At 40.9% G+C, this 18,457-nt stretch overlaps 1 protein-coding gene across 2 annotated transcripts in view; it reads left to right on the top strand.

The window, feature by feature from the left end:
* Window positions 1–18,457, top strand: part of GluRIB (Glutamate receptor IB) — a 502,734-nt gene that overhangs the window by 246,502 nt on the left and 237,775 nt on the right. For both annotated transcript variants that reach the window (XM_065236157.1, XM_065236156.1), the window contains exon 2: window positions 3,169–3,321. In XM_065236157.1, the coding sequence (XP_065092229.1) occupies window positions 3,169–3,321 (153 nt within the window). The remainder of the gene's footprint in view (window positions 1–3,168; window positions 3,322–18,457) is intronic.

Genomic DNA, 18,457 nt, shown 5'->3' with positions numbered 1-18,457 from the left:
CGACCTTCATCAGCTGACTTAGATCTTCAGAGATGAAGTTGCATTGCGCGTGCCGGATAGCGAGAACCCTGGTTGTCCTCGATCACAACAACTGCTGTAGCCAGAAGTACCTGCGACGTGTGATTCTGTGCTGTGTTCGACGATACTATCTGAACCGATGCGGCACTTGCTGCCTTGGGATCAGAACTTGAGTCGTTCCAGTTACCACTTTTACCCGAATTGGCCTTCTTGGGTGATCCATTCCTATTGCTTCTTCCTTCGCCCTTGAACCACAGCAGTGTGTGGTGTCGAGCCTTGCAGTTGCGATACGAGAACATTGACGAGCAATCTCGAGCTAGATGTCCTCGCTTGAAAAAGTTTCGGCAGAGTGACTGTGTTCGAATGAATAACTCCCTGCTGGACAGCGACATTTCCAGGAAGGCTGTACTCCATGAACCTCCGTACACGATGGACACTTAGCGGTATTCCATTGTACGGCGTTGTGGCTGACCTTCGATGAAAATGACTTCCATTTGGGTTGTTGCGGCTCATTTTTGAGTTCTGTCTTCGCTGGTAGAGACTCGAGGATTTGAATTCTCCATTGTAGGAACTCCTGCAAGTCCTAGAGTGTCTTGCTCCTTAGCGGACGTGTGTTCCTCCCAGCCACGTCGAGTGACTGGATCCAGACGAGAATTCAGCAGTTCTACCAGCAGCAAATCTTTGTATTCGGCTGGTTCGATGTCTTGATCCAATATCCGAATCGCACGGTCGAATCCATCAGCCAATCTGTGGAGATCCGTGACCGATTCCTTGGCGAGTGAAGGTAGTTTGACCAGCGCTTGTACCTGTTTCCTCTTCAGTAGCTTGCTGTTGTTGAAGCGTTTTAGCAACGACTCCCAAGCTATTTTATAATTGACGCTAGTTATCTTTAGCGGATCGACTAGCGCCTTAGCTTCGCCTGCTAAGCAACCTTTCAAATAGTGAAATTTTTCCACATCCGGAAGCTCTGCTTTCTCATGGATCAAGGACGTGTAGAGACCCCTGAAACTCAACCAGTCATCGATGTCACCGTCGAAAGTCTGCAGCTTGATTTGCGGCAGGCGTACACGATCCATTGTACCATGTGCACTGGAGGCGTCCACACTCCGTGTTGACTGGTTTAGTGCTGATTCTTCCTGGAACTTCTTGGCCTTCTCCATCAAGAACGATTTCGCATCGTAGTAGCGATTCTCGAACTCCAGTTGCTCCTTTTCGACACCTTCTTGCTCTTCGTAGTCCTCATGCGATTCGATTTCCCAAGAAGTCTCACTAATTTGCTCCCACGACAAATCTATACGTTCGTATATAATACCTAACGAACTGACTAATGTTGTTTAACGACGCTCGAAGACCCTTGAGTTTTGACTTCAACACCTTCAAGGAGTCGGTTGACCTGGTAATCTTCGTTGGCATGGTTGTTGTCGGAGGAATCACGGTACGGAAACGAAGAACCAAGAGCCAGTCGTAAGTTGGTAGGTACTAGTGATGCGTTGCTCCACGCGATGTTTGCCGAAACGTTGAAATATCCGAGAATCGAAAGGAATCGGCGATGTAGTATGCAAATTGTCTGCTTCGGCTGGCCATATACTGTTCAACTCACCTGTGAGAAGAACCAGTGGTGCTACCGAAGCCAGATAGCAGTAAATTCCAAAACTGTACACCTCAAAACGTTTGATCGGGAATCTCGGATTCCAATTCGAGCCAGTGAAGAGCGAAGGAGTAGAAAAACGAATGCAGTAACCAATATTTGAGCTTCGGCTGAACATATACCGTTCGGCTTACCTGTGCAAACGACAGTTTGTGCCGACAGCCGAATCCAAATTGCCTCAAAATCACGATAACTATCCTTTCGAACCACGAAGTTGTAAAGCCTTACGGTAACAAGTCGGTAGATCGTATCGAAATCCAGTGCAGCGAAGGAGAAAAGTACTAATGTAGTATCACAAGAGAGTCTGCTTCGGCAGGACATATACTTATTATCACCTGGAGAACTACAGATGGTGATGAACGTCACGCAGAATGTAAAGTAGCAGTCCGATAACAAACAAAACCTCAGGGCTTGCATTCGTGAATGAATTGACTCCAATAGTCCAAATAGCATCGAAAGGTTGAATTTATTTAGGTGCGGTATCAATCAAAATCCAGCTTCGGCTGGGCATATACTGTATATATGTATTTACCAGGCCACGATGACCGTTGCACGATGCCCGAACCTGAAAGCTATCGTGTTACGTCGTCTATCCTCTAGTCGATGAAGAAATCAATGCCTAATTTGTCGTTGGTTGGGCTTGTTGTGGTATGAATCCCACCAAAATCCAAGGAAGGTGCCCGAAATCTAGTTCTTCAAAAACTGATTCACCTCTCCGATACCGATTAGTGTCCGACGATTTCACAAAATGACATAAGGTCGAAATGCGGGCGTTAGTGGTATGTAATGAAGTCACCTCCTTCCGCGTATACAATCGTCCATTCATATTTTTTTTTAATTTGCATGAACCGTTCTCGCCTTAATTGTCTGCATGGTTTATGAACAGCAATTAATATGTGTTAAAGTGACTATAATTAAAAAAAAAATAACGCTAACCAAGAGTTCTTATGAATCATCATTCACGAACAGAAGTTGCCTGCCTGGTACAGTGCTACCGAGGTACATAGAATTTAGAATGTTGAGACTTTAAAACAAATGTCCAACAAAATAATTAATAATTTCAGGCAAAAATCGCTGCAATCCTAAATTGCAACGACTAATCTCCTTTATACTTAGATAAGATTTAGTTTAGTTTTTTTTAAGATGTCAATTGTTATACCGACATGCAGATACAGACAACCTGTTTAAAATACTGAATTGCCAAGGAAGGAACAATAGAAAAAGACTTAGATATATATCATAACAATTAAGACTGGTACGTAACTGTAGTAACTGGAGCACCTGAGTTAAAATGAAATGTTATTTATTTTGATTTTGGAACAAATAAAGAGTTAAAAAACAATTATTCACGAACCGGGCAAAATCTCGAAAAGATAGTTTGCATAATTGCAGATCATATGAAAACTGTCAATGTCCGGGATGGATCCTGAACCATCCATCCAACACTTTGCAACAGAACGATATAACTAATTTCGCTTTCCATTGCTATCTCCCTCTTTCAGGTGCCATCTTCGAGCAGGGCACGGACGAAATCCAGTCCGCCTTCAAGTTCGCCATGCTGAATCACAATCTGAACGTGTCAGCGCGCCGTTTCGAGCTGCAGGCCTATGTTGACGTAATTAACACGGCGGATGCGTTCAAATTATCACGCCTCAGTAAGTATCCAATCAAGCCTGAGTGCACACACACACGCACACATACCACTTTCCCAGGCGCGGGCCGGTAGGCGATTTCCTCCTTTGATCCTCGCAGTCAGACACTCCTAGAGGGCCAGGGTAAATCACACAGCGAACAATAACAAACAAAGACTGCTGGAAATGATGGTATCTGGCCGTTTCCCTGCGTAATCCGAAGCTTTCTACCCACCCTCCTTCGTCCATCCTCTTGTTTGGATGCACATTTTTGAACCCACTGCTATTATGGTAATTGTGTTGATCACCTTGTAATATGTGATGAGCTGCTACGTTGATAGTTTAATGATAATGCAGACTCCCACCGGTTTCGATTGGTTGACCAGGATGCGATTATTTGCTTTGATTCCCGGAAATCGTACCCTCTCGCAGTGCCTTTCTCTAATCAAAACGGCGGTGGTTGTTCTATGTAAATTAAATCGCAGAACCCGCGCAATTACAGAGCGAAAAAATAACAAATCAACAACCAACCAACCAAAACAAAGCCCCGCTGTCGAATCAACGCAGCGCACGTGTGCGTTAAGCCACTCTTGCCTGAGCTAAATTGCCTATCTAATTCTGTGGGTGGGTGAATCGAGCAAACAATTCTAGTTCTCGGTAATCTTTTCAATTCAAGCTTACACTGAAAATAAAGTTTGTTTTCTACAATGAAATCCGTTCGTCTGTTCCAAGAATCCTCGATGTTTTTGGCAACGATTCGTACTCTATATGCAGCAGGATTTGTTTAAATTGCCACATTCGCTTCTGGTTTGAATTCGTATGGGAATTGAATGCTCAATAAAATAAAATCGAATCAAAAGGTGTCCCACACAGAGATGCCAGATTTACAGACATGTCTGTGAATTTACAGGCTTCTATTTTTTTCACAGACATTTCTTTCGTTACAGACATTCACAGACTTTTTAGTTTTTTCACAGATATTCACAGACTTTTATAACCAAGGGAAAATTTTAAAATTTATTTTGCTACACTGTTTTACATCTTTAATCAAATTACACGTGCGATACATTTTGCAACACGCATTAGAAATGCGCGCGTTTTCAAATCCACCACGCGAACGAGCTGTCACTGTTACAGACTGTTACATAGTTATAGACATGTCAATGTGCTGCCATGTTGTATCCAAAACGAAAATTTTTCGTACGATTTGACGGTTTGTTTGAATACGTCAACTCATGTTGGCCGGTCTATAACTTGACTGTCTATAGTCACTGTCACTGAAAAAGTGAATGAAACCGAGGGGGAACAAAGTCCCAGATTTATTCAAATTTTGCTGAAAATTACTCGAAAGTTTTATTTATTGATTTATCGTCGGAGAAATCCATTTTATCGGATTCATCCATTTTATCGGATTCATCCGATGTAATCGTGCTTAAATCTCTAAAAACAAATAATATCGATTTTAATCGGTCACATCTCTTATATCTGGTCACCTCTCTATAAGTTTGTTTATAAGAAAGGAACGTCGTTAAATCTCAACCAACAATTCAAAAAGGTGGATCAACTTTTGTACTCAAATATTGTAATGTTCTTTTCTCGAAAATAGAAGCTCGCCTTGCCGAATCAACAACACCGTCGGCTAGGGAAAATTCTCTCCTAACCGACGGTGGAATTGGTTTGCGTAGCCGTGCTTCAGTTTGCAAGATAAGGTCATTACAAATTTGCTGATCCACCCGTTAGTATTGTTGGTTGATAAATCTGTTCGAAAATCGTATGTTCAAAAATCATTTATGGTGATTCCTTGAAGAGTCCACAAATTGCCTGATGATGGCTGAGATGTCCTATCACTTCACAAATTTCAGACACAGTTGTGATATCACTCATGAAATTGGAACTCCCTGTTTGCTGCATCCAATGTGAAGTTCCAGTTTCATTGTTGCATGTTTTGCGGCAGCTTTACTCTTGAAATTTTGAAATAAAAGTATAGCACATTACACACATTATAGGAAGTGTGGAAACGCATATGTCACGACTGGGAATTCTCGGATATCTCCAAGGTCATTACTGATTTCCATCACTACCTCAATAGACTTTCCCAATCTCAGGCAACCGGTGAAGATTAGCATCGATGGCACCTACCGGTTGGTCTGGGTTTGGTCACGTTTGGCCATCAATTATGTTGCAAAATCTTCGGACAAATATAGTTGCTTCCATATTTTGAATATGCAACAACCACAAAAGTAGGTGCTCAAGAAAGGGACAGTTCACATCACAAAATACACTTAAAACAACATCAGCTCCATAATTCTACCACATCCAAGATTATAGATGAATAGTGTATGAAATCGGATAATATCGGCAGGTGCTTGTTATTATTCATTACGACTCGAATTTATCTTTAAATATCGAAATGTTGAAGCAAATTTTATATAAATCCGTTATATGAAACATAAAGCGGATTACTTTCATCCTCCTTGAATGAAACGGACAGTGTGTTTCCATCCTATTCCATCTTTTTATTCGAGACCACCCACCCAGTGCTGAACGAAGCAGCCATTTTCGCCGTTTTGTACCTGAATAAAATGTGGAATTAATCGAGAAATATCAAACTCCATAACGAACTTTTTCTAAGGATCCCGTTGAGATGAGTCTATTGGTATATGCTATGCGTCTCTCCAGGTCTTGGATAGAAATTGTATTTTCAAGTGATATCATTGCCATTCGGTACACCTTGGTGTACGAGAAAGGCAAAAAGGTTGGTATCAGCAAATTGTGTTATATTTAGTCAAGTTTTTCTCTCTCAGGTGTGCAATTATTTTGCAAAATGCAATGAATATGTTGCTTGATAAATCTTATTATAAAACTGTATTTGTACGTTGTACAGTACTCTCAATTTCTCGTGATCTTTATTTCAATATTCCTTCCTATCTGAATCGTTTCAGAAATCCTAAGCCTGATTCATCAACACTTTTTGAGCGCGAAGTGTTTAGCATCGTATTAATAAGCTTGTAAATTGCTCTTATGATTGCCAATTTCTCCATATTTAGGTGGTGGAAAGTTGAATCTCTCACTAAGATGTGCTCGTTCCCCTGCTGCTGGCGTGTAAAAGGACCAATACTAAGTAACTAACGGATTTCCACACTGCATGGCATATAGGATCGACTAAAATTTATGTTTAGATTACGCTAACTCTAGAAAACATGGTTTACTTGTAGACTGAGTAAAAATTTCCGCGCCTAATAAATCTTTTCGAATAAATATGACAAAAATCGACGAAAAATTTAATCATTCTAGAAGTATACCGATTAATATGTACATCGAGATGTTGCTCATATTAAAAAAAAAATCCTTTGAAAGCTCGGGAAGTTTTACTCAGTCTATGAGTTAAATACGTTTTCAAGAATATGAGTGAACTAATCACAATTTTGAGTTGACCTCATTTGTCGTGTAATCGTAATTTATCTTTTTATTAATTGCTTGTAACGTATACGGCGTAAATGGATGCATTACCAACTCCAATGAGGTTCGATTCGTTAAAAGCAGGACTTTTTTGCTCGACATTTCAAATTTCGCATCTATTTCATGAGCATCCCCACCTCCCCCCCCCCCCAAACTTCTGCTAATTTTATTCATCCCAATTACAGACATTTCAAAATTCACAGACGTTTTTCGCAGTATTCTGAAATAAAAATCTGGCATCTCTGGTCCCACATCAAATTGCATCACGAAAAAAAAAAAAGTGTAGAAAATGATCTAGGGTACCGATCCTTTTCAAACTTTCAAACAATAAAAAATTACCCATTAGTAAGCTTTTGGCATATTTATTTCATTCAACTTCAATAACATAACCGTACGCTCGTACCTTACGCTTAACTCCACTCATTAGGTTCTGTACAACATCTGGCTGCAGCTTCTTTTGTACGGAAATCCACTTTTTCTTCATGTCTTCCTCAGATTTGACCTCATTGGGATGCTTCCGTAGTGCCTGCTTCATAATAGCCCAGTATTTTTCGATGGACCTTAGTTCCGGTGCGTTGGAGGGGGTTCATGTCCTTGGGTACGAAAGTGACCCCGTTGGCTTCGTAACACTCCAGGACAACATTTGAATAGTGGCACGAAGCTAGATCAAGCCAGAAGATCGTAGGGCCCTCGTGTTGCTTCAACAGAGGAAGCAGACGCTTCTGTAGACACTCCTTGAGGTAGATCTCCTCGTTTACAGTCTCAGTAGTCACGAACCAAATCATGTATTTCTTAGCAAACTTTGAAAGTTTCTGCTTCCTTACTTCCTCCGAAATATCAAACTTGTGCTGGACGGTGAATTCCGCTTTGACGTAAGTCTCATTATCCAGGATGAGACAATGAGGCTTCGTCAGCACCTGGGTGTACAGTTTCCGGGCCCGTGACTTTCCCACCGTATTTTGCCGTTCGTCACAATTTGGAGCCTTCTGCACTTTTTACGTATGCAGGATCTCCCGGTCCTTGGCTCTCTGACTGATTCGGCTTAAACGCTTTCACGACACGCTTGTGATCTTGATCACTAATAGAACATCCATTCTGACCGCATTTCTCCTTCTGTTCGATGCTCAGAGTTTCGTAGTAACGTTTAATAACACGACTCACCGTTGACTGCACGATTCTGAGTTGTTTTCGGATGTCCCGATGAGAGAATTGAGGATTTTCCAGGTGTTTGCGCAAAATCAATTCGCGACGTTGCTTTTCGGGTGGAGCCATTTTTTCCAACTTTCGAAAAACCTTACAGCGATAGTGTAAACAATACACTCTAAACTAGTTCTACCCAAATTTTCAAGAGAAAATATGCAATGGGTAATTTTCTACAGCGTTTTTTTCCGCGATGCAATTTGATGTGGGACACCCTTTAATCAACAAATTCCAAGAGGCTTGTTGTGGTTGAACGACCTTTAAAAAAGCTGTGTTGCGGATTCGTTATTTTATGTTTTATTTGGCTGAATATATGTTTGTTTATGATTGCTTCGAAAAGTTTAGGAATGCACGAGATGATGGCAATCCCACGATAATTTCGGACATCAGATTTTTTGCCGGATTTATAAATGGGTATTAAAAATGAGTTTTTTTTTAATTCTGCAGGAATGTACCGGAGACAAGTGACATATTGAACAGCCAGTATAAAGAGGTTATGATTTCTGATCCATTTCCAGATTCATCTTCTCCGTACGGAGTCAAAACTAGAACTGATTTTATTTGCAACGTTTAATTATTCCGATCATACGATCGGTCCTTGTACCTAACAACTACCAAACTACTGCTGACTTCCGCATGAAATGTGTCTGCGGCTCGGTGCACTGGGTCGTAGCATATTTCGATGCTGGAGTACCGTGCCCTGGTATCTTCCATAGTCTTAAGTAATTGGTATTTTTTATGAAAAAAAATCATAATCGGAAGAGAAAAATTGGGTTGTTTAACTTCGAAAAATATACCAATTTTTATACATCATCTGATAGAGCTTTTTTTTCTGAGCACCACGATATTTTTATCGATCCTGTAGACATTCATCTCGATTTTTAAATCAATATTTAAATTTTCTATCGTTGACACTAAATCTATTCGTTGCCAGCTCGCTCCAATACAAAGTCCCACCAAGGGGTGCTAAGATGGTGATTTTTGCTAATGTAATCGTACTTATTTAAAATAGTTTCAGTGTACCAAAATTGATGAAATTTTGGATTTCGGTTCCATTTTTAATGCTGATAACGAATATGTATTGTACCTCATACCACTAAACAACCCAATTTAAAATATTTAGGTTTTAAATATTTTTTTTTTTGTAATTTTTATTAGAAATAACGAAAATTTTGTTTGGTTTTTTTTCTGAAAAGCATTAAAAGCAATATTGTCTCAGACGTCATCTCGATCAGATGCACCGTTTCTGTGCATTTTTTTCTTTAAATTCTGAAGGTGCCATTTTGAAATGATTCAAAATGGCCGAATTACAGTAAAAATGTGAATAGTTGCCCATACCAAAGTTTTATACAAATCGGAGAAGGTCGAGTTTTTCCGATTCGATGTTGTTCTAAACGTTCTTTGTGTTTTCGGAATTTCCTTTAAATTCTTGAAATTTTCTGACCTTCGATGGAATTTATAAAATGTGTCTGGTGTTTTCTAAAATTTTTAGGACTTCCCTGGACTTCCATGAAATTCTTTGAACTTCTAAAATGTTTCAAAATTTTTCTGATTTTCAAAAAAACTAACGATCATGATTTTTCACCTTGCCCAAAAGAAGTGTTTCCTACCTGGAACATCCTGGGAATTTAACCAAGGATCACGTTTCACGATTCCCGGGAATTTTCACCAATTTCCCGGGAAAACGAACTATTTTTGTGTGAAAAATATAAGAACTTTCCGAGAAGAGTCATTAACATCACGGGTGAAAGTTTGCAAAAACGTCCAGATGAAGTCTAAATATCTCCTAAAAGAAATAGAAAGAATGCTCTAGGAACTGCTCTGAAGCACTTTAATCTTTACTAAAGTTATCGAAACTTTCCTAAAATCTATGGAACTAACTTGCAGAAATTGGAGCCAACCCTTGAGTTTTTAAAATTTCCATGTTGTTCTGAACATGCCGCACGTTCTTGATGATTTTGGAAATTTCTTTAAATTCTTGAAATTTCCACCTGAAAATTCCTGCTATGTTTATGGTGTTAATGGAGTTTTCAAAATTTTCCAAATGTTCTTGGAACTTCAACTAAGTTCCTGCAAACTTTATGAAGCTCATGAGACTCTTATCTTCTTTAAAGTTTTCTGTACTTTGTTTTTGGAACATCTGTAAAGTTACTGCAATTATTATTAAGTTAATCCAATGCATCTGAAGTTCTCATAATTTTCCTGAAATTTGTGGACCATCCCTCGAGTTTTATAAACTTGACGAATGTTCATGCATCTGCCATGAGAGTCTCAAAGCTTTCTCGAAGCTATCTGAATTTTCCTAGAGATCTTTAAACTTACTTGAAGTTTTCTGAAGTATCTTGAAGGTGCAGTAAAGTTCCTGGATTTTTTTTTAGAAGTTGACTGTACTGAAGTTCACTGATCTTCATCTAAGCTCACAAAAGTATTCTCATGTTTCTCGAAGTAGGGGGGTGACCCCGGCGTAGTGGTTAGCATCCATACCTCTCACGCCAAAGTCACGAGTTCAAACCTCACCCCCGGACAAGTCACGGATGACCCAAGAGCGTTAAAGTGACTATAATAAATAATAAAAAAAAAAATGTTTCTCGAAATCAACCGTTAAAGGTCTTTAATATATCCCAAAGTTCTGAACTTTCCTGTAGTTCTTGGAATTCCTAAAGTTTTTTAAACTTTTCTGAACACTTACTAAAGTTCTCGGAACATCAAAGGAAGCATTCGAAATTAATCTTTAGAGCTCGGAACTTTCCTTTTTTTGGAAAATCCCTGTATTTATCAGAACCTATAGGAATTTTCAGTTACTTTCCAATAAATAATAGAGCTGTACTTAAATCCTCTGATAAGAGTACAATGCAAACATTGTAAGATATTTAGGACCTCAACATTTTTTTTGATGTTTTCTTGAAATTACTTCAAATATTTGATTGTAACTTTTTCCCAGAAAAACATTATTTTACTCTACAACTTCGACGAAGGCGTGGCTTCAATTTTTTGACAAATTTCAAAGACGCCATTTTGAAAATTTTATATGATCCAAAATGACTGAATGTTAGCAAAAATGTGAATCAACAGCTATTCAATGTTTGAAGCAAATTGGAGAAGGTTGAGTTTTTCCAATTCGTCATTTGGTGTGGAACTGCTCATATGTACCACTAAAACAAATGTAGAAGAATGGACCAACGAATCTTTATACATTCATAAACACTCAGTTTTGTTTTCCTCATCTCGGTTATATTTTGCCGAGATGTGCTCTGCCAAGTGTTCGACATCACGTTTTACTGAGATCCCAGCAAACATTACGTTTATGTGCCAAGTCAGTAACCAAACGTCACTTCTGCTGAGATCTCAGCAAAACATTATTACCGGGAGGTCAGCTGTTCAAATTTCAAAAAAAAAATGCTGTGATTTTGCAAAATTATTATTATTTTTTTCGGTGGAATTTGTTTCAAGTGTTTGTAAAAATATCCAGGGCGAATCAATTATACTCCACAGTATTAATTTAATGGTAACATTTTGTGGCAAAGAGTTTAAAAACAAAAAACATAATCTGCCTAGATTTCATGGTACAAATTAGCCTCCCTGAGAAAGACTAGGAGGGCGTCTGCAGCGGCGAATCTTCTCCGAGCAGCTTCCGGATGCTGGAGGTTTATTCCGTAAGTCTCTCTGAGATCCTGGAATTCGGGGCAAACACAGAGGACGTGTTCGACGGTCGCCGGGACGTGGCAGATTACGCAGCTCTTGCGGAAGGGTCCTCCGCCGCCAAAGTTGTAGTACAACCGGCAGTGTCCAGTCCTCAGCCTCGAAAGCACTCTCTGATCCGGTAGGTTTTGGAGGTCCGTCCATGCCTCCGTGGTTCCCTTAATTTTCCGGATGAAAGGCTCTCGGGTGGTGAACCACTGGTCGGTCCAAGCCTTCTGCACGGTCGTCTTTATCCATCGTCGGAGATCTTGGAGGGGAACTTTGTCCGTGAATCTGGGACCCGACGATCCAGTTCCAGCGAGTTGATCGGCTGCCTCGTTTCCGGGTATTCCGCAGTGACCGGGTATCCATGCGTAAACGGTGCTGCTCGGGGCGTACTCTATGGTAGCCTGAATCCACGGGTGGGTGGGAGTTGCTGAACATAGTTCCTGAATTGCGCTGAAGGAATCTTTCAAGACAAGAATTGGTTGATTAGCTGGTGGCGTGGCCGCATGGAAAATTGCGGCCGCTTCTGCCGAGTAGACGGAGCATTGCGGCGATAGGCTGTTGCTGGCGAGTATGTCACTTCCGGATACTCCGATGCCAACGCCCGTGTTGGATCGGGAACCATCGGTGTACCGGTGAGTATATTCGGCGTAATCGGATCTAATCAACTCTGCTACTGTGCGACTGAGGGCCGCGGAGTTATCTCCTGCTCTCTTCTCCGTGCCAGTGGGTCCTAGCCACCGGGAGGAGGTCGATGCTGGCGATCGTCTGCAGAATTCTATCCCCCTATCGAGAAGGAAGATTCTGCCATTTCCTGATGTCTTGGCGGCGAAAGATGCGGCTTTGTAAATGGTAGCGTTGATAATGCGGTACCGGAAAGGTAGAACCCCTGCTTTGACACACGCAGAATCGGCGGGGGTGGAAGGTAGGAGGCCTGAAATGATCCTGATGCTGCTGTTGAAAGTTGGGCCGAGAATCTCAACCTGCTTCTCCGAGTTGATGCATGTAAGCTCAGTTCCGTACAACAGCCTGCTATCGATGATAGCTTGCGCTACTCGGAAGCGAACTGCCCGATTGTTGGAACGATGCTTCGACAATCTTTCTTCACCTGATTGAAGTGGGGCACGAAAGAGAGCGTACGGTCAACAAGTACGCCCAGGATCCGAATGGAATTCTTGACGGGTATAGCTTGATCGGCAATCTTGATGGCCCCGCTAACCCTGTGTCGTGACGGGCAGACGTGGCATCTAACGCTTTTTCTGAGAGCTGATAACCAGCAGCTTCGGCCCATTTTACGACGGCTGTGATCGCGGCTTGCGTGAGGTTCCTGGTGCGTGTTGTGGTGGGCCCGGTTACCACGATGAGCACATCGTCGGCGTACGCAAAGATGCGTACCTTCTTAGGCAACTGGCTGAATATTCCGTTCATCGCGATTAGGAAGAGCTTTTTTTTTTTTTTCCTCTGTTCGGGACATAAAACCACTGCGACCAGTAATTTGATCTATTGTAGTATATCCCGTGTCCTTAGTTTAGTGCATGTCGTATTACTCCATCACTATTGAGAAATGATGAAGCATTCGATTTTTTTACAGTTGTCATTCTCGCATTTATCACAAGGATCCGACTCTAATTGAAAGGTCCCGCTATTTATACCCTTCGGAGTGTTGGAACACCCTCCAAAGGCGCGCTCCTTTGTCAATCAAAATTGGATCTCTTAGCAACAAAAACAAGCAATGACACCGATAATGACCATGCATCAGAACCCTAGTCTTAACCACTTCAAACTAGGGAACAATGAATAGAAGATTTGGAATCACATAGGTGAAGACTAACTCATTTTTCCTTGTTTCAAGATCATCCTCGGTTAAGGCAACCCGGGGACTTGTCACTATCAACAAGGCATAAAAAGTAACAAGGACTATTACTGATTACTTGATTACTGAAAAATCCTGTTCCCCTAGTCTGAAGTAGACAAGACTAGGAATCGGTGGTAGATCTTACATCCCGTAACGTACCACGAAAAGGTGATCTACCCACGTTACGGGGCTAGGAAGAGCTTAACAGAGATCACTGATCCCTGGGGGACCCCTGTTTCCTCCTGAAAGCTGCTGGATTTGGTATATCTGATGGCGACAGGGAAAGCGCGGTCAGTGAGGAAATTCCGAACGAAATGGACAATGTGTCCCTTAAGTCCCCAACTGTGGCAAAGAGTTCGAAATACATCAACGAATACGCGTTTGTTGATATTCACCAGTCCTTTTTTTTTCCTTTATTTAACGTCGGTCTCTGTTCCGCAATCAAGTGCCAATCACCGACGGACATCGATTGCCATCCATTGACGGCAATCAAAAGTACTTCCCTTCCGAAGAAAGACGTGACCAGAGATTTCTATGCCTTTGAAAAATCCCACCGACCTCGGCTGGGATTGAACCCAAACACATTGGGGTGAGAAAACAGTCACGCTTACCACTACACCACCGGCGCCGGTGATTCACCAGTACTTATTCAACCCAAAATTGTCAAAATCAGAAGCGATCCGCAAAAGCAAAATAATCAAATTAATGTTGGGCAAAATGATTATTTTGAATAATGTCAAACCCAGAGCGTAAACCTCGATATTATCATCATTTCAGCATGAGGCAATAACTTTGCAGCGATCTGTGTGTAAAAACCAACACATTTTGCAATTAATCTTCAAGATCATCCCCACCAAGATAAAGACGAATATTAATATTGACAGCAACACAGGCGATAATGAAGATACAGCCACGAATGAACAAAAACAAATGTCGACTTTGATAATCAGAGGTTGCCATGATCAAGAGAATCTGTTTATGTCAAAATTCAAATTCATGCAGGAAGTTGGTCTATCTGTTGAGGTTGTCTTCATTTTTAGCTGAGTTGAGTGTGGAAGGAATGATTTTTATCAGCACTGTTGGAAATAAATCATTCCGTGAAGTCCCGTGCTTCATCCGCTCAACTCACACAAGTACCGCCACGGTTTTAAAAAAGCTGTCTGGATTACGATAACTAGGCTGTTCCCGAAGACGACAACAAGATGGAAGCGCAGATTTCCGTAAACTTAAACAAACTTTACTTCAGTTGTTAAATTCTCCCTATAGATCAAAACCATTTCTTCTTTGAGTCTTTAACTATTAATTTGACTAACGTTTAGTGTTTTCCATTTGTTCCACTACGTCCGGAAAGCGGTTTCGCACGGTAGTAGGTTTATGGGACTCTTGATCTCTCGATTAGATTCTTAAATTCACCAGAAACCTCCAACTAACAACTGTGATCGCCAACTTTCTAATCTGTGATAGTGGTATTAAGTTTCAGGTTAGAATGACATGTACACTAACGACAATGAATTATGGGTTTAAATTCAATTTACCTTGATAATTCGCTAATCCGTACTAGTTAACTTCAAGTAACTAACTATTTTTATTTATTGTTAAAGGTCCTACTAGTATTAAAATTAGGTTTTAACAGAAGAAAAAATATATTTCATAAATAGATGCGAACACGCGAATCAATTTTTACTTCCACTGCTGATTTTTCTTCGTGTTTTGACGGCTCCCCATTCTATACGTACTATCCCGTGCTGTGCCTTTGTTCCGTTGATATTGACAGTTATGTGCTGCAGCGACTGCATCGTATAGTGCCAGTGATGGTGGGTGGGTCTCGATGGGGCCCGTTGGTAACGGAGGCGCGTTCGCATATTGCGTAACATAGGCCAAACTAAAGGCAGACAAATATTGAAATAAATGTAACTCTTGTTGTGCTATGATGTGATTTTGAGATTCACCTCTGACTAACCTAACGCTGCGACATCAGCTTGATCACTTAAGCTTTGTTAATTTTGGGATTTTAGCTCGTTATTTAGGTTATTCAACTTCGTTATATGCGACAGTTAGAAGATACTGAGAGGTTAGCACATATCATCGGCAAGAGACGTGCGTGTGAGAAAATTAGCGAAAAAATCTAAGGGCACCGGTGGGATTCGAACCCACAATTCCCATTCAGTACACGGGTGCATTGCCAATTATACAACGGTGGACCTATGGTCTACGGATGTATTTGGCTAATGACATATGAGTTTCGAATCCGTTTCCCTCCCTTAGTCTTTTTGCGCAAGCGTTCTCAATACACAACAATCGTCTATTACCGACGATATGTGCTTGTACCGCAACCACTCAGTATCGGTCGATGTGAACAAACACAACTCGTCTCTGTTCTACATCACTTCAATAAAACTGGCAACTCTTCCATTTTCTCATACGAACGCTATGAGACAGGTACAATCGCGTCATCTGCCGCTCAAAGGTAAATGCTTCGAACGAATTTGATAGCAAAGATTACATCTTCAGAAGAAGGGTTTGTGTATTTACCCATTTTTCTATGCGTTGCTTCCACCTTCACTCAAGCGCAGCGCTATTGTATATGTCGCTTGGATTCTGGCAAAGTTGCCAGTCTTCTTGATATGATGTCTTTGCCAGAAACCAGTGATAATTTATCACACATGTTTCTCAAAACTGACAGGAGAAAGGCAGAGAATGAAAACGTAAACATCGATCGTTACAAAATTTTCGGTGCTTCATGCATACTTTTTCGGACATGAAAGTCGCCTGTCGGGATTGCGATAATGGGGCCACACTGAAGGTAAACATATATTGAAATAAATGTAATCATACGAATTATGAGTAACGTTGACATTATGCCTGTTGACATGTAAGTCAAATATTATATCTACAAAACCCATGTTTACCAAATTATCGTCAGAGCATTAATGAAAAAATCAGTGCCAACATTTTAAAGGGGCGTAACTGCTTTTGTTAACAATGGCTTTAGCTATCGATTTCTCGCAAATAAAAGCCCATCCCTCCAAATGAACAATGCTAGCTAGTAAAGGAAACATTCCTCTAACTGCTGGTGTCTTTAATCTTCATGAGTAAGCTTTTATTCACGAGAAATCGATGGGTAAAGCCATTGTTTACAAATGCAGTTACGCCCCTTTGAAATATTGACACTGAAAATACTTCAAATCCAGCTCACCAACTGTGATGATTTAAATTTAGCAGCCGAAATCTACTGAATCGAGTATTTTGCATCGAGCGTGCCGTTAGCATTCGACTAAAGTGATCAAAGGGGACTTCGAGGAAGCCAGCCTGAAATAATAGCTCTAATGCTCTGGGGAACAATCTGGTCCCCCTGCTTTCAAATAATAAAATTCGCCAAATTCAAACAATTGCTGCAGCAGGCACCGGAGTCAGCCTGTTCATAATACCCACCTTTCTGCCCATTACACAACAAAACACAGCAAATTCACTTCCAAACTTGTGATTACGATTATTACGATGATGATGGCGAGGGACGGTGATGGGAGAAAAGCATTTTGGCAGCATTAAAAATTTACCACCACAAATGTACGCGAGATCATTAACAACCGTGCGAAGCTTTAGCCACTGTATGCAATATGGCCCTGCTTTGAGTTCGCAGCGTGCTCTGCCTGGTTCTTTGTCCTGTCTGTACCTACCTTCCAACCAGAGGACCCCAGCTGCGGTGCTTCCGCTATGGCGGGCGAATGCCTCTGAATGTGCAATGGGAAAATAAGAGCGTGCTCGGTAAAGCACCCCATAAAGTGCCACATCGTTGAGCACCTCTTTTTTTTTCGTCAGCCTCTCTTTCTCTCTCCCTCACTCTGATCGGCTTAGGTCGTTCGTTGTGAAGCGATGTTGCTGTTGTCACTTATAATTCCTGCGATGATGTTTATGCTCTTTTAATGAGTGCCGTTGCTTTTTTCCCGTTATGCCCCACCCCCGGGAATGGCCACCGATGCCATGTTTAGAAGGCACTTAGTGAGGCTGTCAAAATCCGCAAAGCTACGGCTGAGTGCGATGTTCATTTACTATGCTTGATTGAATATGTTAAGTACTCCTGGCAGTTTTTGGCTGGAAACTTGGCGACTTGAGATCTCCAGTAGGTGATTCTTTGGTTATGAAAATTAAATTGATTAACAGGAATCCCAGGAATGTGCCATCCACCCACCGCTATTTCTCGACTGTCTGTTTTCATTTACACCAGTGCAGTGGTCCAGAATCCATATTTAGGTGGAAGGATATGTTTTGAGCCTGAACTTTAAACTTTAATCTAAAAGTCTCTACTACAAAGTTCCCAAGTAACAATTTAGCAGACTTTTGGCTTTCACACTGATTTATTGTTGTTTAATGATGACAATAAGAAATCTTTTTAGTTTAAAAACAGCATTTAAAAGTGCAACACATTCTTGATCAGTAGTTCAGCATTTTGCTGTTTTAAAATCCTCTTAAAGTCTGACGATAAAGTCAAAACGGGTCTGGTTTTAAAAATGAATTTAATGCAGCACTCTATCCCTGTTTAAAACTGTTCAGTTAGTCAAATATAAACCTGATCGGTATTTTTTATTGATGCCACGACAAAAGGTGTTTTATCATTATAAAAGCAATTATAAAACCGTTCGGTTTCAAACGGGAGCAAAAAGCATATATTGCTGCTTTTTGGTGTCAATAAAGTGTATCACAAAACACCCTACTGTTTACAAATTAAACTGAAAATATTGATCCGCCTATAGATAGAGAAAAAATAAATCGATTAGAGCTTTGAAACGAAGAATCATAAGGAAATGCCAAAGGATAGTCGAATAATAATACTAGCGATAGTAGGAGGAATAATTCTAGCGATGCTGTCGACGGAAAGGAAAAGGAATCCCATTCCAGAACTTCCTGAGAGGCCCAGCAGCTCCGACTGAACCGGTTAACAATGACAGAACAGCCGACTGAGAA

Source organism: Ochlerotatus camptorhynchus, unplaced genomic scaffold, assembly GCF_037179485.1.
Source record: "Ochlerotatus camptorhynchus isolate MF236.1 unplaced genomic scaffold, CSIRO-AGI_Acam_v1.1 ptg000530l, whole genome shotgun sequence".
NCBI classification, from domain to species: Eukaryota; Metazoa; Arthropoda; class Insecta; order Diptera; family Culicidae; genus Ochlerotatus; species Ochlerotatus camptorhynchus.
Note: the sequence above shows the minus strand (reverse complement) of the source record. Positions and strands in the feature narration are given on the sequence as shown.